Source organism: Adiantum capillus-veneris, chromosome 1 (genome assembly GCF_014529385.1).
Source record: "Adiantum capillus-veneris isolate H3 chromosome 1, ASM1452938v2, whole genome shotgun sequence".
Classification (NCBI taxonomy): domain Eukaryota; kingdom Viridiplantae; phylum Streptophyta; class Polypodiopsida; order Polypodiales; family Pteridaceae; genus Adiantum; species Adiantum capillus-veneris.
In genome coordinates, this window is record NC_140931.1 from 75,909,642 (window position 1) to 75,937,590 (window position 27,949).

General features: G+C 47.4%; 1 protein-coding gene across 8 annotated transcripts in view; it reads left to right on the forward strand.

Annotated features, from left to right (window-relative positions):
• Positions 1–27,949, forward strand: part of LOC147464996 (mitogen-activated protein kinase HOG1-like) — a 175,578-nt gene that overhangs the window by 58,816 nt on the left and 88,813 nt on the right. For 7 of the 8 annotated variants that reach the window (XM_086510661.1, XM_086510678.1, XM_086510671.1 and 4 more), the window contains exons 5-7: positions 20,351–20,429; positions 20,550–20,660; positions 20,768–20,852. In XM_086510661.1, coding sequence (XP_086366787.1) covers positions 20,351–20,429; positions 20,550–20,660; positions 20,768–20,852 — 275 coding nt within the window. The remainder of the gene's footprint in view (positions 1–20,350; positions 20,430–20,549; positions 20,661–20,767; positions 20,853–27,949) is intronic. The other variant, XM_086510685.1, reaches the window with a different exon arrangement.

A 27,949-nucleotide genomic window follows, 5' to 3' on the forward strand; every position in this document is an offset into this window, starting at 1 on the left:
TCACAAAGACACAACAGCAGACCCGAACATAGGACTCGACTACCTCAAAGACTGATACAGACTCTGGCGTGGCAGCACACTCAGCTCCAGCCAAGGACTCACAGGTACAATGGGGGTGTCGAGGCTCAGATGTGCAGGGATGGTGAAGACGTGCTCTGTGTATAGACTCACTGCTCTCCACGACAATGCTGGACCAAAGGTGAAGAAGATGATAACGATCACCAACCGCTACTACTCCTATGTACCCCCATAAAGAGCCACCAACGGCTCATAAATGTCAGCCATGTGGTGACCTGGCCACGAGGTCCACTAGACCACCGTCGGTACCTTGCCACATGTCACTCCCTAGGCCAGAGGGTCCAGAGGGTCCGTCCAGTGTGAACCAGCCTAGACCAACTGTACTAACTGTGTCCTGTGAAAGTGACACTGTAGCCTGCTCTACAGGTTGCCCGCCACAAGACCGCTCACCATCTCGATGAGGGGAATACTGAAAAAACTGTGAAAGAAAACCACTAGGTGCTACATCCGTACATTTCTTGAAGCAGGTGCTAGGCCCAACCATGACCTTACATGCCTCAAAAGTGGAGTAAAACACTGTCCTGCTTGCAACGCCTTAAGCCTTTGAATAGGCAAGAACCCAATATGATTGCATAGTCCAAGAATCCCAATCGGCAAAACAGACTGAGGCTCCTTAGCAAAGAGATATGCACGGTTTGGATCCAGCGTATCTTTATCCTCCATAACCATAGTGAGAAGAAAATGACCTGGTCCGCACTTGCAGATGAAATTGTCGAAAAGAGGGATGATCAGAAGCTCGAGTAATAATGCAGGTAAGGTTAAGCTCCCTCTTAATGGCAGAATGAAAAGCATTAACGGCATTGTGATGGCAACCAGGTGAATGCTTGAAAGCCCCAAGGAAACAACCAAAAAGGCTCTCAAGCTGGCTGCTGTGATAAGATTACACAAAATTGCTCTGCCCCTTTGTGTCACTGACCATCGCTCGTGACGAAGGAAACAAGGCCAGAGAGCTGATTGATTATTTATTTCAGGAGGTCTCCATTTCCTTGTAGGAGAGAGAGAAGAGGATAGACAGTGGAGGTGGGGGGCCGAATTGGCACTAGATAGGGGCGAGGGCAGGGAGGGGGTGGGTAGAGGCGAGGGGGTCTGGTTAGGGGCGAGGGGAATGTAGGGGTGGGTAGGGGCGAGGGGAAGGGAGAGGGTGGGTAGGGGCGAGGGGAAGGGAGGGGGAGGGTAGGGGCGAGAGGGAGTGAGGGGGTGGGTAGGGGCGAGGGGAAGGGAGGGTAGGGTAGGGGCGAGAGGGAGTGAGGGGGTGGGTAGGGGCGAGGGTGGGAGGGTGAGGGGGAGGGACTAGGCCGAGGGGGTGAGGGGGAGGGTAGGGCGAGGGCGAGGGGAAGAGGGGGAAGGGAGGGTGAGGGACTAGGGCGAGGGGGAGGGTAGGGCGAGGGGTAGGGGGCGAGGGGGTGAGGGGAGGGTAGGAGTGGGTAGGGGCGAGAGGGAGGGACTAGGGCGAGGGGGTGAGGGGGAGGGTAGGGCGAGGGCGAGGGGAAGAGGGGAAAGGGAGGGTGAGGGACTAGGGCGAGGGGGTGAGGGGGAGGGTAGGATGAGGGCGAGGGGAAGAGGGGGAAGGGAGGGTGAGGGACTAGGGCGAGGGGGAGAGGGGGAGGGTAGGGCGAGGGGTAGGGGGTGAGGGACTAGGGGCGAGGGGGTGAGGGGGAGGGTAGGGCGAGTGGGTATGGGCGAGGGGAAGGGACTAGGACGAGCGGGAGGGTAGGGCGAGGGCGAGGGGGAGAGGGGGAGGGTAGATAGGGGCAAACAAGGAGCACACAGCTATCAGGAGCAATACAGCTAGCATGATCTTAGAATTTATCTTGCAGCATGGGCTCTGTGAAGGGAGTTTGCTATACACAGAGGAGAGCTTTGTTCTGGTCGGAGAAGCAAACACCACAGGGGTTGATGTTTGATGGGTGGTGAACTCATGTAGGGGAGATTTCTTCTCGCTTATAGACTTTTTCATAGGCTTTCCAAATTCAACGGCTTTCATCCAGAGGGCTTTCACCGAGAGCGCATCAGGAGTATCTTCTGTGACCTTCAACTCTTGAGCTGGCACATTAGGTTTAGTGACTGTGGAGACATTTGAGGAGGGTGTATCTTCAGGCCAAGAGTGAATAGAGACTCCATAACAAGGCATAGATTTGGTAGCCTCCAACCACTCGAGCAGATCTTCATCTGACCCTTCAGGTGTAGTAGGCTGTTCTTGTTCAGGTTTGGTTTCCATTGACAAAGAAACTTGCTGCACCACGGGATCCATACCACCTTCGAAGAGAATGAGTTGCATCGAGGAGCCAGAAGTCTGTATCCACATTGCGTTGGTTCCCCAATCATGAAGTGCTTTAGTGTGTCGCAGCCATGGTCTTCCAATGAGCAAAGGAAATCCGCCCTAAACCTGGGGAAGACGAACCACTACAAAATCCAAATTAAAAGTAAAGTCTTGTACCTGCAGAGGCACATTGTCCACTATGCCCACTGGGTAGCCAATGTAACTATGAAGGGAGCATGGCGACTAGGCTGTAGACCTAGAGCTAACATAGTGAACTCGGGCATCAGGTTGATGCCAGATCCACCATCCACTATCACTCCTGAGAATTTCTGACCCAAACGGACACTGTCAGGCGAGGGCTTCTATAATCAGTGAGTGGAGCAGCAGGATTGGATATCATATAGGACTCTGACGGTTGCACTGGGAGGTGCTTGCCACTAGGACCTGCTCCAGGGTAAAGTGACTGAATAACTGCAAGGGTGTCACTTCTGAATCTCGCATCTAGCCGCAACATGTCATAGAGGAACACTTGTTGGAAAGTGTTCTTCAAGACTGTCTCTGCTGTACGCTTCTCTTTTTCTACCTGTTGTTGTTCCTCTGGTACCTTGATCTTCTGAAGATCGGAAACTGCTTCCAAGAAAGCTTCATCAATATCAGAGAGCAAGGATTTGGATTCTTTCATGGCACTGGGGGATGGCTTGTTAACAGCTGCAGGCAGGGTATCCATTGGTGTGAGAATTTGTGGTGTGGTTGAACTTGCTGAAATGCTAAGACCGAGAGCGGCTCTCTGGGCTCGGGTGAGGACGCCCGATGGCTCCTCTGCCAACTGTGGCGGCTTATTTTTAGGGGTAACCACGTGGGTAGAAGGGGGCGGCTGAGAAACAGTGCTAACTGCTATCAAATTGAGCTTGGGAAAGGCAAAATCATTCTGGCTTTGACTTGAGTTCGAAGCCGTGGATGCACGAAGTTTAGGGCAATCCTTACTGTAGTGATCCTTCGATTCAGGGCAATCACGGCAAGGAGGGGACCCTTCTGGCAGGGGGCATTTGCTTTGGTAATGCCCATATTCCCAGCATTTGTAGCACAAAATAGGCCGATTTAAAGGGCGAGTCGACGGACGAGGTGGTCCTTGCTCCTGGTGCATGGAGTTGGAGGTGGAGGCATAGAAGTTTTGAGGGGATGAGGGAGCATGGGTATGATAAAAGCTATGAGACGGAAAAGTACTTTGCATAGCTTGCATAGGAGGGGTTGTCAACAGAGGTGGCATATGGTGTGGATGACCACATGGAGAAACCATGTTGGATGCAGGCGCTGGCGCTTGCTGAAGAGTAGGACCAAGACTTTGTTGTATTTGTCGCAATCCTTTGAGGTAGTAACAATCCTTGTCCTCATGTCCAGATTTTTCACAGAAGTGGCAGTAAACCCGAAGGGGGCATTCCTGTGGAGGGTGCCCTGCAGAGCGGCATGAGCTACACCAAACCGTAGCCTTAGTCTCTTGTTGACACTTGAGCTCTTCTAGCTCACGCTTAATCTGTTCCAATGCCTCGTGATGTGGTGGCTTCTCTCGTCTAAGAGAGCAGGACCTCTCCTCTTGAAGATCTCGCTGTAACTTTAGGGCTTCCAGTTCCCTGCGTAAAGAAGATAAAGGATCAGAAGGACTTTCCAAAAACACAGAGGGGGTCTCTATGTGAGAGGGGTTGGTGAACAGCTTCCTAGTCCCCCTCTATTCGCGTAGCAGCTGCGATGAACTCCTCCAAAGTGGCGTCGGGTTGGAGACTCTCGTAATTTTTGCTGAGAACTTTTGGGAAGCGCCTTCTCTACCCAATTCTTAACCATAAATTCACCTGGTTGCTGGGGAAGCTTGGCAACCAGAGACTTGGTTTTGGTCATAAGTTCTGCAAAAGTCTCCTCTGGCTGGAGCACCATGTTGGCCAACTCATCCAACACCTTCTCCTGGTAGTCACCTGGCCTGAAAGCTGCACAGAACTGTTATCTTAAGGTTGCCCAAGTTGCAAAATGGTTCTCTGCAAACTGGCTGTACCATTTGTCTGCTAAGCCATCCAAGGTAGATGGAAAGAGTACCAAATAAGCATCTTCCTTGTTAAGACCACGACCCCTACAGAGAGATACAAACCTCCTTGCATGGTCGTCAGCATCTTCTGAAGAGAGTCCTTTGAATGTCAGGAACTTGATATGTTTACCTTAGCCAAAATGCTAGCCAACTGCTCCATGGCCCCTTGCTGAACCTGTTGCTCAGTAGCCTGCTGTAGCAGAATAGGAGAGAGCTTTACTTGCGAAGGTGATCTGGAAGATGTGGAACCGGAGGGAGGAATGGGTGAAGTCGTATGTGGAGGTATAGGTGATGAGGTTGATGGACTTCTAACATGTTCCAAGGGTCGTTTCTGTTGTAGTGCTTAAGAGGGCTTAGTAGTGCGCTTTGATGCTTGACTGACCGCCTTGTATGTGTCATGCAGTGACCACCAACCCAACCAAGCTTTGGGTAAGAAGACCTTAAACTGACTGAAGACTGGTCTAGACTCTACTAGACGAGGCAAGTGACTAGACCAGGCTTGACCAGGGACGAGGTCTAGACCAGGGTGGACCAGGGACGAGGTCTAGACTAGGGTCGAGGAGAACTAGACCAGGGACGAGCACAGGTTGGACAAGGTGAGAGGAGGGGAGAGGAGAACAGTGCAAGGCAAGGTCGGCGAAGCTAGATAGACCCAACTAGCTTCAAGATTTGCACCTCACAGTGTGAGATTTCAGTTGAGATTCCATCGTGGTCGCCAAAATGAGAGCACCTGTAGCGCGGATAATGTCTCGTGCTCTCTACAGTGGGTGGTCCTCAGTGCAATGTGCGTGACAATCTCACTCAAACAGACTGAACAGAAAGGAAACAATAGACATCAACAGAGCTCACAAAGACCCAACAGTAGACCCGAACATAGGACTTGACTACCTCAAAGACTGATACAGGCTCTGGCGTGGCAGCACACTCAGCTCCAGCCCAGGACTCACAGGTACAATGGAGGTGTCGAGGCTCAGATGTGCAGGGATGGTGAAGACGTGCTCTGTGTATAGACTCACTGCTCTCCATGACAATGCTGGACCAAAGGTGAAGAAGATGATAACGATCACCAACCGCTACTACTCCTATGTACCCCCATAAAGAGCCACCAATGGCTCATAAATGTCAGCCATGTGGTGACCTGGCCACGAGGTCCACTAGACCACCATCGGTACCTTGCCACGTGTCACTCCCTAGGCCAGAGGGTCCAGAGCGTCCGTCCAGTGTGAACCAGCCTAGACCAACTGTACTAACTTTGTCCTGTGAAAGTGACACTGTAGCCTGCTACAAATTGTCCAGGCCATAAGAGAGTGCCAATCACAACTTTAAAGAGGCGGCAAGGTGGACGTTTTGAAGTGAATACTCAATCCAACTGCCAATCCAAAATCTGATAACATTTTCATCAAGGTTTGAAGATCCTCCCAATCATTTTTAGGCATAAAAGAAGAATCATCTGCATACGCCTGAGCAAGGAAAGAAGGTTTGCTAGCAATTTCCAATCCATGCAGTAGACTAGCATCCACCATTTTCTCGATGTAGAGAAACAATGGATGAGTGGAAATTGCATAAAATAAACCACTGAGCGGACAACCCTGTCTAACAGATCGACCAAGTCCCCAAGTGTTAGTAAGACCATCCGCAATGATTGCGCGAGTGATGGCATCGGAATACAGCCAATAGATAGTGTTGACCCATTTAGGACGAAAACCCAATTTAGAAATGATTTGCGAAATGAAATCCCAGTGAACCGAATCAAAAGCTTTGGCTATATCTACCTGCAATAAAATTACATCCTGAGAAGTTGTAGCGCGGATAGTGTGTCGTGCTCTCTACAGTGGGTGCTCCTCAGTGCAATGTGCGTGACAAAAGATAAACTCTCAAGAGGCATAAATGGTTTCCATGCTTAATTGACTAAGTGCTTGAACTGTCTAATTCAAACCAAATGACTTAAGAAGCATAAAAGACACATGTCAAAATCCTCCACATGTGGCCTTCATGATGTGCTTGAATACTATTGAATAAGCTTTAAAGTGGTTCAATGAGAATTTAGATGTATACAAATAAATAGTTAAGTTCTTTCTCTCAAAGAGGAAAAAGAGGACACATGTCCAAATGATATAATTAAATAATATGAGAGAGAGAGAGAGAGAGAGAGAGAGAGAGAGAGAGAGAGAGAGGTGGGCCAAGCTCGAGAGGGAGTATACTCTCCCACACACAGACACACATTCTCTCATTGTGTGGAGGGCAAAGTGTAAGAGCTCCATCTCCTTCTCCAAGGTTGTTGAGAAGGGGAGAGCTTACATCAACACTCTTGGCTATGGAATGCAAATCCAACCAAGAGCGATGCTTCAATGCTTAAGCTTGCCATCTTCTTCATCTTTGTCACTATGCTATTATGCTATTCTAAGTAAGAAGAGTGATGATAAGTGAGAAACTATTTCTTTCTCCTATGAATGATTCTTCTTCCTCTTCCCTACCCTCATTCTCTGCTAGCTCTCTCCACCTTCGAAGGTGTTTGAGGCCTTGGGACTGAGGCTTGGGATAGTTAAAGCTTTTTGCAAAGTTTATGTGATACTTGGGAGGCATGAATCTTTACATCTTCATAGCATCACCAAGGTTGCAAGGAACACAAAATTGTATTGTACCAAGTCTCTCTTGATAGGAGAATCTATAATACAAATGTCTTTTGGAGGGGGGACGGGGTCCAAGTAAATCCGGTCCTCAACTATTGTCATGTTCTCTAATATTCTCTCTCTTGAAAAATTATTGTTCATGCCAAGTGAATCAAGTACTATGTTTATGTTGCTACCATCAATTAAGTTCACCCTCTATGTTTTCAAAGTGATCTCACAAAAATGCTCACTCTAATTCTCTTAATTCCGCTATTCTCATATCTCACTCAAAACAGTTTGAAAACAAAGGAACAATAGACAACGAACAATAGACAACAACTAAGCTCACAGAGACACAACAATAGACCAGAACATATGACTTGACCATCTCAAAGAACTGATACAGACTCTGGCGTGGTAGCACACTCAACTCCAGCCCAGGACTCACAGGTACAATGGGGTGTCGAGGCTCAGATGTGCAGGGATGGTGAAGACGTGCTGTGTGTATAGACTCCAACTCAAAACGACGAAATTGGACCATATATCAAGTAGATGATAATATGACCCAACAGCTCCTACTTATATGTACAACCATAAACAGCCACCAACGGCTCATAAATATTAGCCATCTAAGTCTATCCCCAAACTGAATGGTGGTGACCTGGCCACGATGTCCACTAGACCATCGTCCGTATGCCTGCCACGTGTCACTGTCCAGCCCAGAGAGTCCGTCTAGTGTGAACCAGACCAGACCAACTGTACTAATTGTGTGTCCTGTGAAAGTGACACTGTAGCCCAGCTACAGGTTGCCCGCCACGAAACCACTCACCGTCTCGGTGAGAGAACCACTGAAACTGCTAAAAGACCGAACTGCAATAATAAATGACTACTGTACTGTCATGGTGAAAGACTGTCAATCATCATCCCAAAGAAAGAGTAGTCGCTATAACTGTACTCGAAGGATCAGTCTCCGGAGGTGGAGCCATTAAATCAATGGTGGAACTTTGTTGTAGGGACTGCTGAGCTTGTAGAGGTTGCTGGGCTCTATTGTCCATAACCTGGCCGCCTGTAAAAGGAGTCGCCAGCTACTGCAGGCAGAGGGTAACACCTTTCCGAAAGTGTACTGAGGATGACGAGTGACACAGCCATGGCGGTGTGCACCAGCAACACCGTAGCAGCAAGGAACGCTATGCATGTGGGACGATGGCGATGATTGATACCCCTGAGGGTACTGTGGACTGTAGTACTGAACTGGAGCCTAAGGCTATGTGTAGAGCCCCATAAAGTGCTGAGAAGGACCTGCAGTATGCAATGGTGGACCATCCAAAGCCTGAGCCTGAGCCTGAGCTTGAGCCTGATGAGCCTGAGCCTGATGAGCCTGAGCCTGATGAGCCTGAGCCTGAGCCTGAGCCTGAGCCTGAGCCTGAGCCTGAGCCTGAGCCTGAGCCTGAGCCTGAGCCTGAGCCTGAGCCTGAGCCTGAGCCTGAGCCTGAGCCTGAGCCTGAGCCTGAGCCTGAGCCTGAGCCTGAGCCTGAGCCTGATGAGCCTGATGAGCTTGAGCTTGATGAGCCTGGGCTTGGGCCTGGGCCGGGGTCTGGGGTCCTGGGGGCCTGGGAGCCTGGGCCTGGGCCTAGGCCTCAACAGACCTATCTCCATGTAGAAGCATTTCCCGAAACATTTGTACTTGTGCTTTAAGGTCTTCAATGATGTCTGACTTTATTTTCAAAGCTTGTTATAGCGCGAAAATCATAGCATCCTGATCAGAGATGGCACTTTCGGCCACCTTCAGAGATCCCTCCATAGCTGCGTATATGGCAGAGTGGCGCTGGTGCGTGGCAGCTGACTGTTCCGCTCCAAGATCTATGGTGGCGATAGCATTCCGGAAGTCTTGTAATACTTTCTCCGAAAGGTGTAACGTAGAAGTAGTGTCGGCCACCCTTGAAGATGATACTAGAGGACTCCCAAGAGGCATAGGTGGCTCACTAGGAGTAGGTATCGCTGGTGGAGTAGGAGCTGGGAAGAGGGCGAGGGGCGAATTGGGAGAGGGGGAGTTGGGAGTGGAAGGGGGACGAATATGGAGAGGGCGGTTAAGTCGAATTGGTATTCGGGGGGGGGGGGGGGGGGGGGGGGGGGGGGGCGAATTTGTGAGAGGGGCGAGTTGGGATTGGGAGGGGGACGAATTGGGGAAAAGGGGGCGAATTGGGAGGGGGAGAGTAGGACGAATTGGGAAGGAGGGAATAGTTCGAATTTGGGAGGGGGGGGGGGGGGGGGGGGGGGGGGGGGTGGGGGGGGGGGCGAATTGGGGGATAGAGAGGGATTGGGAGTAAAACTTATTTCAGAATGCAGAGGCGGATCAAATACCTGGGATCAATTACCTGGTAAAGGACTTTTCCCTTCTTTGAAAAAATTGCAGTAGCTCGGCTCGGACAACTGCAAGCCAAGCCATTGTGATGTTTCTATTGTTTGGTTTAGCCTCTTCCATCGGTGGGGTAGAGTGGCATATGCATAATGAAAGCTCCGACCTTTGCTTGCATAATAAGTAGGAGGAAGACCCAATGGAACTTTCTCTGCTGCTGATTAGAATAGGCCTTGTTGATAGTTCTTAACAGTTGTGTTTCTCTCAATTGGATCTCGTGTGATGCTATAATGACCAACGATGTAACATGCTTATGCAACCTTAAATAAATAGAGTCGTCATTTCACAATAGCCCACCCGAGTCGGCTTCCTGCATTCACAGTGACCTTCGACAAAGTAAATAACATCACATCATAATCACTATAGTCCTCAAGTTGAAACAGAAATCTGCGTCTCTCCATAGTGCTGTACATATTAGAGTAGAGGTAGACTGGGTGATACACTTGCAGTTTCGGTTGTTCTTGTGGGGAGGACAGGAGCCTGCTAGTCGGTTGGGATGAGTCTGCAACTATAGCGCCTTGAAGTAAGTAGAGGTGAAGTTTGTCTTAAAGACAACAGAGGATGTGGTTTGAAAACATCAAGGCCAAGGTGCCGGATTGGGATAGTAGAGAGTAGAGATGGCAAGGGCATACAATAAAGACAGACAACTCCGTGCTACAGAGAGAAGCGTGTGATCTTAGAGGAACTATCACAAAACAAACTAGGTGAGGAGTTCAACTTGAGAGACCTTAGTGAGAACGTCAAATAACACTGATTATAGATATTAGAAACACTTAGAGAAAGAATGATTGGATTTAAGAAGTTCGAGACAATACCCCAATTACTGAGTTTACTGAGTGGAGAAAGGATACCTTAGGAGGAAAGGTGGAAACTTCTACAGGCATAGCAGAGACTGAGAGTATTGCAGAGACAGAGACAGTAACAGAACACCCGTTCTGGTGGAAAGGTAGTGGGGAGGAGAGAGATGAGAGATTAGAACCTATTAGACATGATAATTATAGATGGAGTTGTAGACTATTTACTTACAGAGGAATAATAGCTCTTAATTCTGGAGCCATTTACCAGTGGCAATGGAACACCGTCCAAAGTGACTAACTGGATTGATCCTTGTGGCAAAATTTCTTGTACCATGAATGGCCCTTGTCAGGCTAGGACCACCTTCTTAGCTTTTTTCAGATACTTTGCTTGATAGAGTAGCACCCGTGTTCCCTGCGTTATTTTCGGCTTTTTGAGATGGCGATCATGCCACGCTTTGCGACGAAGTTGCTCGGCTTGGAGAGCATGTGAAGCTAACATCCTGCTTTCTTCTAACATTCAGAGACGAGAGATTTGCGGAAGCAATCCCCGCTGTGACTCGAGCATTTCCCACTCTTGCTGAACTGAGTTGAACTCATATGGGGCAATTGCTTCTAGACCGAAAGCTAGTTGGAATGGGGAGTAGTTAGTGGTTGCCTTGAAGGAGGTGCGATAAGCCCAAACTGTGCCGAGGATAGCTCGAGCCCAAGAAGTTGGATGCAGGTGACGAGCTTTCCTGAGAAGCGCGATTAGCACTTTGTTAGTGCTCTCAGCTTGCCCATTTTCTCTAGGATAGTAAGAGCAAGATTTGCGATGAAAAATCTTGTAGTTCGTGAGGAGTGTGGAGGTCAGCTCGTTGACAAAATGATACCTCGATCACTGGTGATTTCCAGAGGACATCCAAACTTGCAAAACATATTTTCATACAAAAATTTTGCGATGCGGTTGTACAGTCTATGGTAGCTACCACTTCGGCCCACTTTATTGCAAAATCCGTTGCTACCAAGAGATACTTACGATTCCGGGGTTGAGCAGGTGGAGTAACTGGACCAACAAAGTCCAAGCCCCATCGCTCAAAGGGCAACCACGCCATAGATACCTGCAGAGGGCGATTGGATTGCTTGCTAGGCTTGGGTGCACATCGCTGACAGACATCACAAATCTTGACAAGAGCAATAGCATCTCTAAATATATAGGGCCACCATACGCCGGTCTGTAAGATTTTTTGCGTTGTGATGTGACCAGGGTAGTGACCACCTGTAGGACCGCTGTGTGCATCTTCCAGAATGTGTTCTACTTCATGAGGAGAGACGCACCTGCGCAGCACACTATCTGGCCCAGATTTGTAGAGCTGTCCGCCAATCAAAGAGAAGGGTCTAGACTTCAGCAAGAGGCTTCTTTTTTGCAAGGGAGAAGCATTCTCAGGATATAGGGCAGTAGAGAGCAGATGTAACACATCTCCATACCATCTGGGGTCATGTCGACCTTAAAGAGATGACTATCTGGAAAGTCAGCATCAACCCCAGTATCGGGCGCACCTGTATGTATGCGAGAGAGATGGTCGGCCATGACATGCCGCTTTCCTGGACTAACAACTACTTCAAAATCGAATTCCTGGAATATTAGTAGGCACCTCCAAACTCTTCCTGCAACTTGGGGTTTATTCAAAAGATAGCGTAGCGCATGATGATCCGTGATGATAGTGAAGTGAACCCCTAGCAAGTAATGACGAAACTTCTGTAAAGAATACACCATAGCCAAACCTTTCCTTTCTGTGGTGTTGTAGTTGCGCTCTGCTTTGGTGAGCAGACGACTTGCATAGTGAAGAGGGCGATCCAGCTTGTACTCCTTACTAGGCTGAGTCAGCACAACCCCCATAACCAGTTGATTGGCATTAGTATGCACATGAAAAGGGAGAGACCAATCTGGAGCCACTAAATTGGGTGCTTCAGTGAGGCGTTTTTTGAGGTATGCAAATGCTTCAGCCTCAGGTTTTGACCATTTGCAGGGTACAGTAGCACTAGTGAGTCGGGTTAATGGTTGAGCCACCTCTGCATACATTCGTATAAACCTGCGATGATAGCCTGTGTGGCCTACAAAGCTCTGAACACCTTTCGGGTTGATGGGAGGTGGTAACTTCAAGATGGCCGCGATCTTCTCTGGGTCAGGTGCTAAACCTTTGGCAGACACCACATGGCCTAGAAGTGTGCCCTCAGTGACCAAAAAATGACATTTGTTAGGATTGAGCTTTAGGCGTGCCTCTCTGCACTTTAGGAATACAGCAAAGAGCTGAGGAAGGTGCTCCTCTAGATTTTCCACTGGGGTTGAACATTGGGCACCTGAGAAGGTCGAAAAATCGTCCATAAAGATGCGAAGATGATCCGTAAGTAAAGGGCAGAATATATGATATACTGCTCGATTGAAGGAAGGTGGAGCGTTTTTCAACCCAAACGACATCCTAGTGTAGATAAAAATACCCCAGGGAGTCACAAAGGTTGTTTTAAGTTGATCACCTGGATGGATACCCAACTGATTGTATCCACTGAACCCATCCATGAAACTGTACAATACATGCTCTGCTACATCTTCGAGCACACGCTCAGTGAAAGGTGTGGGAAAACCATATGGGATAGTTACCTTGTTCAGAGCGCGGTAATCTACGCACAACCGGATTTTTTTGGACTGCTTCTTAGGCGCTGTCACCATGGGTGATAACCACTCAGAGTGCTCCACAGGTACAATGATCCCTGCCTCTTGCATTTTTTCGAGCTCTGACTTAACAGCCTCTACATACTTTCTGTTGAGCTTGTAAGCTCGGCCTCTGAAACAGGCTTAGCCCCTTCAACCAGAGGGATAGTGTGGACACCCAATTCTGGTGGGATCCCTTCCAACTCCTTGTAGGACCAGGCAAAAACATCTTTAAATGAGTGTATAAAAGAAACTACCTAATCAAGTAATGCGGGATGCTCCCATAACCATGCTGCTAAGAGGACGTGTTGAGGGTTGTCAGTGTCGCCAAGGCTGACTTTTTTGACCGGGTCAGGAGGTGTAGCTGTGGTGGGTACTTCGGAAGTTGATAAGTGAGCTGCCTCTTGGAGCTTCGAGACATCATGGGCTAGTGTTTGATCGATTGGAAACTCTGCATACTCTTCTTGTAACCATCCTGGTGGAAGCTCCTCAAAGGATAAATCTTCAGACACCGACCTAGCAGAGTGCTTTTGAGGGGTCGGGACGTCTGACCTGGGAGATGTTAGAGGAAGAGGGGAATCATTGGCAAGTTCATGCAGAGGAGATTTCTTCCCCCTTTGGTGATGTGTTATAGGTTCACCAAAGCTGACGGCTTCCATCAGAGGAACACTTGAATCATGGGAATCAGGGACTAACACACTTACTTCTTCGACTGGCACACTTTCTGCTGTAGCGCTTGGGACACTTGTGTCCGCCTGAGGAGCTGGGAGAGAGAGTGTTACCAGCATAGGTGAGGTTTGAATAGAGACCATATAGCATGGCACCAAGGTGGTAGCCTCTAACCACTGCAGCAGGTCTTCGTCAGACTCGTCAGGTGGGATGGGCTGCTCGGGGTCGGGGTTGGACTGTACTGACAATGAGCTGTGATGAACCACTGGATTCATACTTCCTTCGAGCCGAATTGGTTGCATGGGGGAGCCAGGAGTATGTATCCACATGGCATCGTTTCCCCAATCATGAAGTGCCTTAGTATGCTGCAACCAAGGTCTACCAATAAGCAAAGGAAATCCTCCCTCCACGTGGGGAAGACTGACCACCACAAAATCCAAGCTAAATGTGAAGTCTTGTACCTTCAGAGGCACCTTATCTACTATGCCCACTGGATAGACTGTCCTCTAGTCGGCCAATGTAATAGTGAATGGAGCAGGGCAGGTAGGCTGCAGACCTAAAGCCAACATAATAAATTTTGGCATCAGATTGATTCCAGATCCACCATCCACTATGACGTCTGTAAATGATGCCCAAGAATAGACACAATGAGACGAGGAATTTTGTAGTCGGTGAGGGGAACAGCTGGATAGGAAATCATGTAGGACTCCAAGGCTGCACAGGTAGGTGCCCGCTACTAGGCCCTCCACCAGGATACAGAGATTGGATGATGGAAAGGGTGTCACTTGGAAAATCTGCATCAAGTCGAAGCATGTCGTACAATGACACTTGTTGAAAGGTGTTTTTCAAGATAGACCCTGCTGTAGGCTTCTCTCTTTTGATCAGATCTTGCTATGGTATCTTAAGCTTCTGCAAGTCCTCTACTGCTTCTATGAAAGCACCATCAATATTTGATAGAAGAGAGGTAGGTTGGCACTTGGCACTACCTGCTGGTTTGTCAGCTACTAAGGGAGTTTGACTTATTTGTGGGACTGGAGACGAAAAAATTAGACCGCCAGGGAGGCTGAGACCAAGAGCGGCTCTCTGTGCCCGTTTGAGCACACCAGCCGGATCTTCCACCTGCTTCAACCCATCTCGAGAGGCAACTACTAGAGTGGAAGGCGGGGCCTGTTGAATGGTGCTTACTGTGATGAGGTTAACCTTTGGGAATGTAAACTCCTGTTGCCTCTGGCTTGTGCTTGCAGATGTCGATGCACGATGTTTTGGGCAGTCCTTAGTATAGTGATCCTTAGCTTCAGGACGGTGTCGGCAAGGAGGGGACCCTTCTGGCAACGGACATTTGCTCTGATAATGTCCATACTCTCCGCACGTGCAACACAAAATTGGCCTATTGGAAGGGCGAGGTGGTCTCTGCCCTTGCTGCATGGGACCGGATGCTGACGTATAGAAGCTTTGGGGAACTGAAGGAGTACTAGCATGATAAAAGCTGGGGGATGCAAAGTTGTGCATACCTTGCATAGGAGTGGTTGTCAGCAGAGGTGGCAACGGGTTTTGATGGCCATAGGGTGAGACCATATTGGATGTAGGTGCTAGCCCTTGTAGGAGAGAAGGACCTAGACTTTGTTGTATTTGCCGCAATCCCTTGATATAGTAGCAATCCTTGTCTTCATGCCCAGACTTTTCGCAGAAGTGGCAATACGCCCAAAGGGGGCAGTCCTGTGGAGGATGTCCTGGAGAGCGACACGAGCTGCACCATACCATAGCTTTAGTCTCCTGCAAAGACCGAAGCTCTTCTAGCTCTCTCTTGATTTGATCCAAAGCCTCAAGATGTGGTAGTTGAAGAGATTGATTTGTCCTCTTGAAGAGCGCTTTGTAGTTTTAGGGCTTCAAGTTCTCTACGTAAAGAAGTCAATGGATCAGCAGAACTTTCCGAAAACACAGAGGGGATCTCTACGTGAGGGGAGTTGTTGAATAGCTTCCTAGACCCCTCTATCCTAGTAGCAGTTGCGATAAACTCCTCCAGAGTGGCGTGGGCTCGGAGACTCTCTCGGAGTTTTTGCTGAGAAGTTTTGGGAAGCGCCTTCTCCACCCACTTCTTAACCATAAATTCACTGGGTTGCTGGGGAAGCGCTTCCAGAGACTTGATTTTAGTCATAAGTTCTGCAAAAGTCTCCTTTGGCTGGAGCACCATGTTGGCCAACTCATCCAAAACCTTCTCCTGGTAGTCCCCTGGCCTGAATGCTGCACAGAACTGTTGTCTTAAGGCTGCCCAAGTTGCAAAATGGTTCTCTGCAAACTGGCTGTACCATTTGTTTGCTAAGCCATCCAAGGTAGATGGAAAGAGTACCAAATAAGCATCTTCTCTATTAAGACCACGACCCCTACAGAGAGATACAAACCTCCTTGCATGGTCGTCAGGATCTTCTGAAGAGAGTCCTTTGAAGGTAGGGAACTTGATGTTTACCTTGGCCAAAACACTAGCCACCGTCTCCATGGCCCCTTGCTCAGGAGCCAGTTGCTCGATAGCCTGCTATAACAGAATAGGAGAGAGCTTTACTAGGGAAGGTGATCTAGAAGATGTGGAACCGGATGGAGGAATGGGTGATGTCGTATGTGGAGGTATGGGTGATGAGGTTGATGGACTTCTACTAGGTACCAAGGGTCGTCTTCTGTTGTAGTACTTCAGAGGACTCAGTAGTGCGCTTTAACGCTCGACTGACCGCCTTATACGTGTCATGCAGCGACATGCTTCGACTTGATGCAAATTTTCCATATAACATTAGTTTCATACATAAATCAGATTCATCTTGGGGAATTTCCAAGATGAATAAACTGAACACGATGTTTCAATAATCCAGTCATCTCATCTGTCGAGAAGTCTTGATGCACCTAGATCCTTGTGTAGCCATCTTATCCCGAAGGAACTCTTGATGCGCTTACCACAGTATCCAGTCATCTCATTCATATGGGAATCTTAATGTACTAGAATCATCATCATTCATTCAAATTTCAAACAAAATTCATGATTTTTATCTTGAATCGATGGATTCATTCCTGAGCTACCGTTGCTCCCATTTGCTTTCAGATGCAAATTATACCACGATTTCACTTGCAGAATAGATTAAACTTTAAGCAAATGGTTCATCTCGTTGCAAAAGAGTCGATGTTCGGCTCCATGCTTCCAAATGCTTGCATGTTCCTCGCTCCTAGTAGTTATTAGCACACAAATAACAAGAGCTTCCAAAAACATTAATTCCACGCATACTGAAATTTTTGGCAAAAATCCTAATTTGCCAAAGTTGTTGGATATAAGATCTGTTCGTGTCAATGCGTAGAGCTTGTTGAGAGGATCAACTTTGCCTTCTATTGCATATCCAAATTTTCAACCATTGAAGAGAGTTTCTTTTGACAAACTTTCTTGCCGAAAATTTGTCGAATTTTTCATTTTTTTCTTCAGCTCCTGCGTTGGATTTCAACTTTTCTTTGTCTTCCCGCCGAGAGATGTTATCTTTGGCAGATTCTCCACGAGAACCCATGTGTAATTTGGGATTCTTTATGGCTTATGCCTTGTAGGACAGAGCGATGAAGACGGGAGTGCGCGTGATACGCGATAAGTAAGGATGGGACCAACTGTACTAATTGTGTGTCCTGTGAAAGTGACATTGTAGCCCGTATATTTTGCATATTCAATAGCTATCGAAGCATTTGCAATATTGTCAATGATGTGATGTCTCAGGATGAACCCATATTGACGTGGATGAAGACCACGATGAAGAATAGCTCTCACTCTAAGCACCAACAATTTGGGAACAAGTTTATAAAGAAGTGGCATGAGAGTGATTGGTCTCCAATCATCAAAATTCTCAGCCAAATGCTTTTTAGGAAGCAATTGCAGCAAACCATGTTTCCATAGGGACGGAAGTTTTGGTTCCTGCCAAGCACTGTTGATGATGAATAACAATGGATCTTTCAATTCGTCCCAAAAGGCATGAAAAAATGCAGCAGTAAGACCATCCCATTCTGGAGTTTTCCATTTCTCTAGTGCTTTTAAAGCATGATATAATTCATCGTGTGTTAAAGGTTGTTCAAGAGCATTCGCTTCATCAGAGTCTATAATCGGGGAAACAAGTTCAAGAAATTGCAATCTGGCATAAGATTCCGATGGGGATAAAGATGTAGGAGTAGCAAATAATCTAGCATAATGCTGAACACATTCATGTGAGAGTTGCAATTTCGTAGAAGTCCAAGAGTTATCTGACATTTTAATGCGAGAAATGGACTCTCTCTTACGAGAAGCAGCAAACTTTCAAATAATTCTTTAGAAGAACACCCTTTATCCATAATCAGCTTTTCTCTAGATCGTACCTGCCATTTATGAAGTTTGCGCATTTGATTGCATGAAATGATATTATTCGCCTCGCACAATGTATCTTGAATAGAGCGATCTAACGGTAGAGTGGATTCGACTCCATAATACATTGCGGCTGATGCTTGGCCAAAGCAAGAGCTTTCCGTTGATCTCCAAGATACCATTTTCCAAAGTCCTCAATGACAGATTGCATGCGTAAGCTAAAAGAGTGCCATGCAAAGTCAATGTCTGCATGTGCATGCATATATAGAGGATGAATTGCCGTCAAAACCATGTGACGAAAAACCTCATGGGAAAGGTAGCTGTTATTGACATGTAACAAATGACGAGGTGGCATAACTTCTTCATCTCGAGGCATGTCGAAAAACAACTCCAACCATACCGGAGCATGATCTGATAAACATAATGAATGATCAATCCGGATTTTATATACGAAAGAGTCGTATTGATTGGCATTAACCAGATACCATCGATCTAATCTTGCTCGATAATGTGGGAAAGCATTATGAGTGTACGTAAAACCTAAGGAACTCGGGTTTGTAGCAAGCCACAAATACACAGCATGCAAAGCATCCAATAAGGAAGACCACTTTTGATGCTCAACTTGACGCAGGTGTGAATTTTGAGAAGTATTATCCCCAGAAAGTGGTGAATTATTTAAATCACCGCAAATAAAGGCATTTGAAAGCCAGGGATAATCGCTCAGAGAAGACCGCATAAGTGCCCGGGATCCAGACGATTGCGAGCATATATACCAGCAAACTCATATACTTCCGCATTTATCGTGCATTGGATAATCATCCATCTGCGAGCAGAATCATTATATGCAACATATGGATTCAAATCATGATGTACAAGCATAACCACACCCGAGTAAGCTGCTGACCCCGCATAAAAGATGTGATAACCCGAAAAGAAACCAGATTGTCCAGCCAATCTATGCTGATTATGTTCTTGCAAGCATACGACATGAGGATGCGTATTGACGTAATCCCAAAAAAGCCTCCATTTATTTACATGTGAGAGGCCTTGGATGTTATAAGTCACACACTTTACATATGTACAAACGATGCGACCAAGTATCAAGTCACCGCCATATATTCATGCTCATCAACATGAGCCTGAGCATCAGTAATATCCATATCATCTGATTCCATCAAAGGCAGCCCCTTCTTAAGTACATCAGTCCAGAGTCTGGATGCTGGAGATGTATCAATGGAAATTTGTCCCAGCATAGGAGCCGACGCACTCCAATTTCGAGATTGAAGAGGCCTTGTCTTTGGAGTAAAAACCTTTTTTGGCTGTTGCCAACCATTGGGATCAACCTTTTTAGCATCTGACATCGGAGCTTTTCCTTTATCTTTGGCTTTCAAGGGTTGAGCAACCGGCAGAGAAGAGGACTTTAAATTATCATTGATGACAACAGAAGCACAAGGTTTAGCTTTTTCTGTCAGCAGGCGAGCAGGAGCAATGTTCGTTTGAGGGATAGCATTTGGCGGTGGTTTATGAACTACCTGCGGACATTCTGATGCAAGATGTCCAAATTTATGACATGTAAAGCATGCTCCTGCAAAAACGCCCCATTTCAAATCAAAGTATGTCTCCCCCATATTTACATCTTCAACCTCGATTGCAATAGAAGGCAGAGTGGGTTTATCAGTGTCCCACAAAATACAGAACCGATTTCTATTCCCTATAGGGCGAGGAGGGCAAAGCACTTTGCCCAAAGAGGCTGCCAGACCAGGAAGTCCTTCTCGCATATAATCTGGGAAATTAACAATCCCCACCCAAACTGGACACGAGTGGCGAATAATATTCTGATTATCTTTACTGGGTGACCAAGGCAAAACATGTACCATTTGTTTACCATAAAACAGTGGGGAAGCTTCAAGCAATTTCTGTTTGTAGATCGAATCTGTCAAGTGAACTTCTTAAATGCACGCGAAGCAAAGTACACACCCTCAATGAAACAACCACCTAGAATTGATCTGATCCACAACGCAACATCATTTGCCGAGGGCAGACGACCAGGAAAGAAAATTATAACTGCCGACTGCATATGTTTTTTAAGAGGGTAAACTATGCTGGGCAGTTTCATTCACCCACATTGTGTGGGTATATTGGCTATCCTTGGGATGAGGAGCAAAGGTCAGAGTAGTGATTGAGACTTGTTCTACTAAAATTATTGAATCTTTGAGCAATATGTATCTTCAAAGTGTGCATATGCCATCACGATGGCTTCTCTTTCCCAGTTTGTTCATTCATGAAAATTTTCATACTCCTCCTTATGTACTTATGTGCGTTGAATAATCATAATACATTATGTAAATTGAACATTGCCTTCTTGAAAATCTCAAAAACAACTATTTATTTATTACTGTTTTGCATGTTGAAGTGACGGATGTTTTTTTAAATCGATCAGAAGACATCACAGATGGAGTGGACCTTTACATAGCTACAGAGTTTGCTGAGAAGTAATTGCTGAAAAGTGTCCTTGTTCAAGTTCCTTCTGTTTAGAATCATTGATGAACTTGATAATACATTGCTTAATGGCTTGCTGTGATTAAGACTATTTGAAATATTGTGCGTTGTAGGGGTGATATGTGCCATTTTAAAGGATCTTTGTCTCCTCATGATGTTAAATCCCTCATGTGGCAGTTGCTTCTTGGAGTCAATTACATGCATTCATGCCGGGTGTGGCATAGGTGACAATATTGCTTTGCTTGTGTAGTAAATTTTGTGCTTCTGCTAGAACTAACACCCAAATTTGTCTTGGAATTTGCATGGATGTTGTGTGCTGGTTTATGTTCAGAGATATGAAAACAGACAACACCCTATTGATGGAGAAGATGCGCGTAAAGCTGTGTGATTTTGGTTTGGCAAGATCGGCTGAAGAGGTAACTTGTCAAATAGGACTGTTGCTACCTAGATGTTTTCACATATAAGCATGTTATGAATTTTGCATTATACTCTAAGGAGAGGGGTTTATGTTTAATAGTTCAAGAAGATTGCTTCATTGTGTGTACAAACATTCATGGTTTCAACATGATGATTACAACATACAAACACGTAATTGCCTAGAAATGATTATGGGGTTAATGTGGCTATTGGGTTTCATTAGGGAAATATGGTTTGAACTTTGAGTTGGCTTCTCAGAGGTTTGGATGCATGGGCTTGCTGCATGATGATATCTTGGGTCACGGAAACTGAGTAGATATATGGAGGGCATTGATGCCATGGAAGTGGACAATTGAGAGTGGCCCCACTTGCATGAGAAAGTGTAGTCCTCTAGTCCACTTTAACCAAGCGGGTGTGTAGCAGGCTACAATGTCATTTTCACAGGACACAGTTAGTACAGTTGGTCCAGGCTGGTTCACACTGGACGGACTCTCTGGGCTGGGCAGTGACACGTGGCAGCAGGGATACGGACGGGGGATACGGACGGTGGTCTAGTGGACATCGTGGCCAGGTCACCACCACTCAGTTTGGGGATAGATTTAGATGGTTGACATTTATGAGCCGTTGGTGGCTCTGTATGGTTGTACATATGAGGAGTAGCTGTTGGGTCATGATTTATCTTCTTCATATATGGTCGAGCGTCGTCGTCTAGGTAGCGAGTCTATACACACAGCACGTCTTTACCATCCCTGCACATCTGAGCCTCGACACCCCCATTGTACCTGTGAGTCCTGGGCCTAGAGCTGAGTGTGCTGCCACGCCAGAGTCTGTATCGGTTCTTTGAGATAGTCGAGTCATATGTCTTGGTCTGCTGTTGTGTCGCTGTGAGCTCAGTTGTTATCTATTGTTCCTTTGTTTTCAGTCTGTTTTGAGTGAGATTATCATGCACATTGCACTGAGGAGCACCCACTGTAGAGAGCACGACACACTATCCGCGCTATAGGTGCTCTCCTTTTGGCGATCACGGTGGGACCTCAACTGAAGTCTCACTCTTTGCTGATGTACAAATCGTGAAGCTAGTTGGTTTTTACCTAGATTCGCCTACTTTGCCTTGCACTGTGTAGTCTGCTGGTCTGGTCCTCTCTCGCCTTGGTCCAACCAGCCCTCGTCCCTGGTCTAGTCCTTCTTCGTCCCTGGTCCAGTCCTCCTCGTCCCTGGTCCAGCCTGGGTCTAGTCACTTGCCTGGAGTTAAAGCAGTTAAAGGTCTTCTTGCCCAAAGCTTGGTTGGATTTGTGGTAGCTGCATGACAAATACAAGGCGGTCATTAGAGCGTCAAAGCGCACTACTGAGTCCTCTGAAGTACTACAACAGAAGACGACCCTTGGTACCTAGTAGAAGTCCATCAACCTCATCACCCATACCTCCACATACGACATCACCCAATTCTCCATCCGGTTCCACATCTTCTAGGTCACCTTCCACAATAAAGATCTCTCCTATTTTGTTACAGCAGGCTATTGAGCGACGGGCTCCTGAGCAAGAGGCCATGGAGGCGTTGGCCAATGTTTTGGCCAAGGTAAACATCAAGTTTCCTACCTTCAAGGGACTCTCTTCAGAAGATGTAGACGACCATGCAAGGAGGTTTGTATCTCTCTGTAGGGGTCGTGGTCTTAATAGAGAAGATGCTTATTTGGTACTCTTTCCATCTACCGTGGATGGCTTAGCAGACAAATGGTACAGCCAGTTTGCAGAGAACCATTTTGCAACTTGGGAAGCTTTAAGACAACAGTTCTGTGCAGCATTCAGGCCAGGTGACTACCAGGAAAAGGTTTTGGATGAGTTGGCCAACATGGTGCTCCAGCCAGAGGAAACTTTTGCAGAACTTATGACTAAAACCAAGTCTCTGGTTGCCAAGCTTCCCCAGCAACCCAGTGAATTTATGGTTAAGAAGTGGGTGGAGAAGGCTCTTCCCAAAACGTCTCAGCAAAAACTCCGAGAGAGTCTCCGACCCGACGCCACTCTGGAGGAGTTCGTCGCAGCTACTACTAGGATAGAGGGGTCTAGGAAGCTGTTCACCAAACCCCCTCACATAGAGACCACCTCTGTGTTTTCGGAAAGTCCTTCTGATCCATTGACTTCTTTACGAAGGGAACTTGAAGCCCTAAAACTACAACACGCTCTTTAAGAGGAAAAATCAATCTCTCTTAGACAGGAGAAACCACCACATCTTGAGGCTTTGGATCAAATCAAGAGAGAGCTAGAAGAGCTTCGGTCTCTGCAGGAGACTAAAGCTATGGTATGGTGCAGCTCGTGTCGCTCTCCAGGACATCCTCCACAGGACTGTCCCCTTCGGGCTTATTGCCACTTCTGCGAAAAGTCTGGGCATGAAGACAAGGATAGTTACTATATCAAGGGATTGCGGCAAATACAACAAAGTCTAGGTCCTTCTCTCCTACAAGGGCTAGCACCTGCATCCAATATGGTCTCGACCTATGGCCATCAAAACCCGTTGCCACCTCTACTGACAACAATTTCTATGCAAGGTATGCACAACAACATTGCATCCCCCTGATTTTATCATGCTAGTACTCCTTCAGTTCCCCAAAGCTTCTACACGTCAGCATCCGGTCCCATGTAGCAAGGACAGAGACCACCTTTCCCCTCCAATAGGCCAATTTTGTGCTACACGTGTGGGGAGTATCGACATTATCAGAGCAAATGTCCGTTGCCAGAAGGGTCCCCTCCTTGCTGACACTGTCCTGAAGCTAAGGATCACTATACTAAGGACTACCCAAAACAACGTGCATCAACATCTGCAAGCACAAGCACCTGGATGGATGCGCAACTGATTGTATCCACTAAATCCATCCATGACACTGTACAATACATGCCCTGCTACATCTTCAAGCACATGCTTAGTGAATGGTGCGGGGAAACCATCTAGGATAGTTACCTTATTCAGAGCGCGGTAATCTACGCACACACGGATTTTATTGGATTGCTTCTTAGGAGCTATCACCATGGGTGATAACCACTCAGAGTGCTCCACAGGTACAATGATCCTTGCCTCTTGCATTTTTTCTAGCTCTAAATTGACCGCCTCAGCATACTTCGGGTTGAGCTTGTAAGCTCGGTCTCTTACAGGCTTAGCCCCTTCAACGAGAGGTATAGTGTGGACACCCAATTCTGGTGGGATCCCCTCCAAATCCTTGTAGGACCAGGCAAAAAAATCTTTAAAAGAGTGTATAAAAGAGACTACCTGATTGAGTAACGCGGGATGCTCCCATAACCAAGTTGCTAAGAGTACGTGTTGAGGGTTGTCAGGATCTCCCAAGTTGACTTCTTTGACCGGGTTAGGAGGTGTAGCTGGAGAGGGTACTTCCGAAGATGAGAAGTGAGCTCCCTCTTGGAGCTTCGAGACATCATGTGCTGGTGTTTGATCGATTGGAAACTCCGCATACTCTTCTTGTAACCATCCTGGTGGAAGCTCCTCCTGCTTTTGAAGGGGTGGGGCGTCCAACCTGGGAGATGTTAGAGGAAGGGGGAGATCTTTGACGAGTTCATGGAGAGGAGATTTCTTCCCCCTTCGGTGATGTGTTATAGGTTCCCCGAGACCGACGGCTTGCATCAGAGGATCATTTGAATCATGAGAATTTAGGGTTGACACACTTAATTCTTCGACTGGTCCACTGTCTGCTGTAGGACTTGGAACATTGGTGTCCGCCTGAGGAGCTGGGAGAGAGAGTGTTACTGGCACAGGTGAGTTTTGAATAGAGATTACATAGCATGATATCGATGTGGTAGCTTCCAACCACTGCAGAGCAGGTCTTCGTCAGACCCGTTTGGTGGGATGGGCTGCTCAGGGTCGGGGTTGGACTGTACTGACAATGAGCTGTGATGAGCCACTGGATCTATCCCTCCTTGGAGCCGAATTGGTTGCATTGGGGAGCTAGGAGTATGTATCCACATGGCATCATTTCCCCAATCATCAAGTGCCTTAGTATGCAGCAATCATGGTCTACCAATCAGCAAAGGAAATCCTCCCTCCACCTGAGGAAGACTGACCACCACAAAATCCAAGCTAAATGTGAAGTCTTGTACCCTCAAAGGCACCTTCTCTACTATGCCCACACGGTAGACTGTCCTCTGGTCTGCCAATGTAATAGTGAATGGAGCAGGGCGAGTAGGCTGCAGACCTAAGGTCGACATAGTAAATTCTGGCATTAGATTGATCCCGGATCCACCATCCACTATGACGCCTATGACGCCTAAGAATTGATGCCCAAGAATAGATACAGTGAGACGAGGACTTTTGTAGTCGGTGAGGGGAGCAACTGGATATGAAATCATGTAGGACTCCAAGGGCTGCACAGGTAAGTGCCCGCCACTAGGCCCTTTACCAGGGTACAGAGACTGAATTATTGAGAGGGTGTCACTTCTGAGGGTTGCATCTAGCCGGAGCATCTCATAAAGGACACTTGTTGAAAGGTGTTCTTCAAGATTGCTTCCGCTGTGGGCTTAGCTCCTACAATCTGGGCCTCCTCGGAAACTTTGACGTGTTGCAAGTCAGCCACTGCTGCTAGGAAGGCTCCATCAATGTCCGAAAGCATAGAGATTGGCCTATTCTTTTCACCACTTAAGGGTTCGACAGTTTGATCAGGTTGCGGAAGTGATGGACGAGATGGTCCTGTTGGCAAGCTTAAACCCAGGGCTGCTCTTTGTGCCCGAGTGAGCACGCAGCGGGCTCTGCCACTTGTTGTGGCTGAACTGTATGAGTAGCAGGTGCTGGCTGAGGGGTGGTGTTCACCGTGATTAGATTGATCTTCGGGAATGTGAACTCTTGTTGGTTTTGAGTCGGGCCTGAAGATGAGGATGCCCTTTGCTTGGGACAATCCTTACTGTAGTGGTCCTTAGACTCCGGACCATGTCTGCAAGGAGGAGACCCTTTAGGTAAAGGACACTTACTTTGGTAATGCCTATATTCACCGCATTTGTAGCATAAGATTGGCTGATTAGACGGACGAAACGGGGGACGAGGTGGTCGCTGCTCTTGTTGCTGCATGGAGTTGGAGGCTGAGGTGTAGAAGCTTTGGGGAACTGAAGGAGTACTAGCATGATAAAAGCTGGGGGCTGCAACGTTGTTGTGCATACCTTGCTGCATAGGGGGTGTTGTCAGCAAAGGTGGCAACGGGTTTTGATGGCCATAGGGTGAGGCCATGTTGGATGCAGGTGCTAGCCCTTGTTGGAGAGGACCTAGACTTTGTTGTATTTGCTGCAATCCCTTGATATAGTAACAATCCTTGTCTTCGTGCCCAGATTTTTCGCAGAAGTGGCAATAAGTCCGATCGGGACAGTCTTGTGGAGGATGTCCTGGAGAGCGACAAGAGCTGCACCATACCATAGCTTTAGTCTCCTTCTGAGACTGAATCTCTTCTAGCTCTCTCTTGATTTGATCCAAAGCCTCAAGATGCGGTGGTTTCTCTTGTCTAAGAGAGATTGATTTCTCTTCTTGGAGAGCGCGTTGTAGTTTTAGGGCTTCAAGTTCTCTGCGCAAAGAAGTCAATGGATTAGCAGTCTCTATGTGAGGGGAGTTTATGAACAGCTTCCTAGCCCCCTCTATCCTAGTAGCAGCTGCGATGAATTCCTCCAGAGTGGTGTCGGGTCAGAGGCTCTCGCGGAGTTTTTGCTGAGAGGTTTTGGGGAGTGCCTTCTCCACCCACTTCTTAACCATGATTACACCGGGTTGTAGGGGAAGCTTGGCAACCAGAGACTTGGTTTTAGTCATAAGCTCTGCAAAAGTCTCCTCTGGCTGGAGTATCATGTTGGCCAACTCATCCAACACCTTCTCTTGGTAGTCACCTGGCCTGAAAGCTACACAAAACTGTTGTCTTAAGGCTGCCCAAGTTGCAAAATGGTTCTCTCCAAACTGGCTGTACCATTTGTCTGCTAAGCCGTCCAAGGTGGATGGAAAGAGTATCAAATAAGCATCTTCTCTGGTAAGACCACGACCCCTACAGAGAGATACGAACCTCCTTGCATGGTGGTCAGCATCTTCTGAAGAGAGTCCTTTGAAGGTGGGGAACTTGATGTTTACCTTGGCCAACACACTAGCCAACGCCTCCATGGCCCCTTGCTGAGCCTCTTGCTCAAGAGCCTGCTGTAGCAGAATAGGAGAGAGCTTTACTGGAGAAAGTGATCTGGAAGATGTGGAACCGGATGAAGGAATGGGGGATATCGTATGTGGAGGTATGGGTGATGAGGTTAATGGACTTCTTCTAGATACTGTTATAGTACTTCAGAGGGCTCAGTAGTGCGCTTTGACGCTCGACTGACCGCCTTGTATGTGTCATGCAGTGACTACCAATCCAACCAAGCTTTGGGCAAGAAGACCCTCAACTGTGGGCTGAACAACATAGGTCTAGACCAGGACAAGTGAGGATAGTGACTAGACCACCTGCAAGTGAGGGTAGTGACTAGACAACCTAGCTGGCCCGGGACGAGGAGGACTGGACTAGGGCGAGGAGGACTGGACGAGGACTAGGACTAGACTAGGACCCAGGACGAGGACGAGGACGAGGACTGGTTGGACCAAGGCGAGAGAGGACTAGACCAGCAGACTATCTACACAATGCAAGCAAGTGTGCGAAGCTAGGTAACAACCAACTAGCTTCACGATTTGTATCTCAACAAAGAGTGAGACTTCATTTGAGGTCCTACCGTGATCGCCAAAATGAGAGCACCTGGAGCGCGGATAATGTGTCATGCTCTCTGCAGTGGGTGGTCTTGAGTGCAATGTGCGTGACAATCTCACTCAAACAGACTGAAAGGAAAGGAAACAATAGACATCAACTGAGCTCACAAAGACACAACAGCAGACCAGAACATATGACTCGACTATCTCAAAGAACCGATACAGACTCTGGCGTGGCAGTACACTCAGCTCCAGCCCAGGACTCATAGGTACAATAGGGGTGTCGAGGCTCAGATGTGCCGGGATGGTGAAGACGTGCTCTGTGTATAGACGCACTCTAGACGACTACGTAAAAGATAATCCTGACGAAAACGCTACTACTCATATATACAACCATAAAGAGCC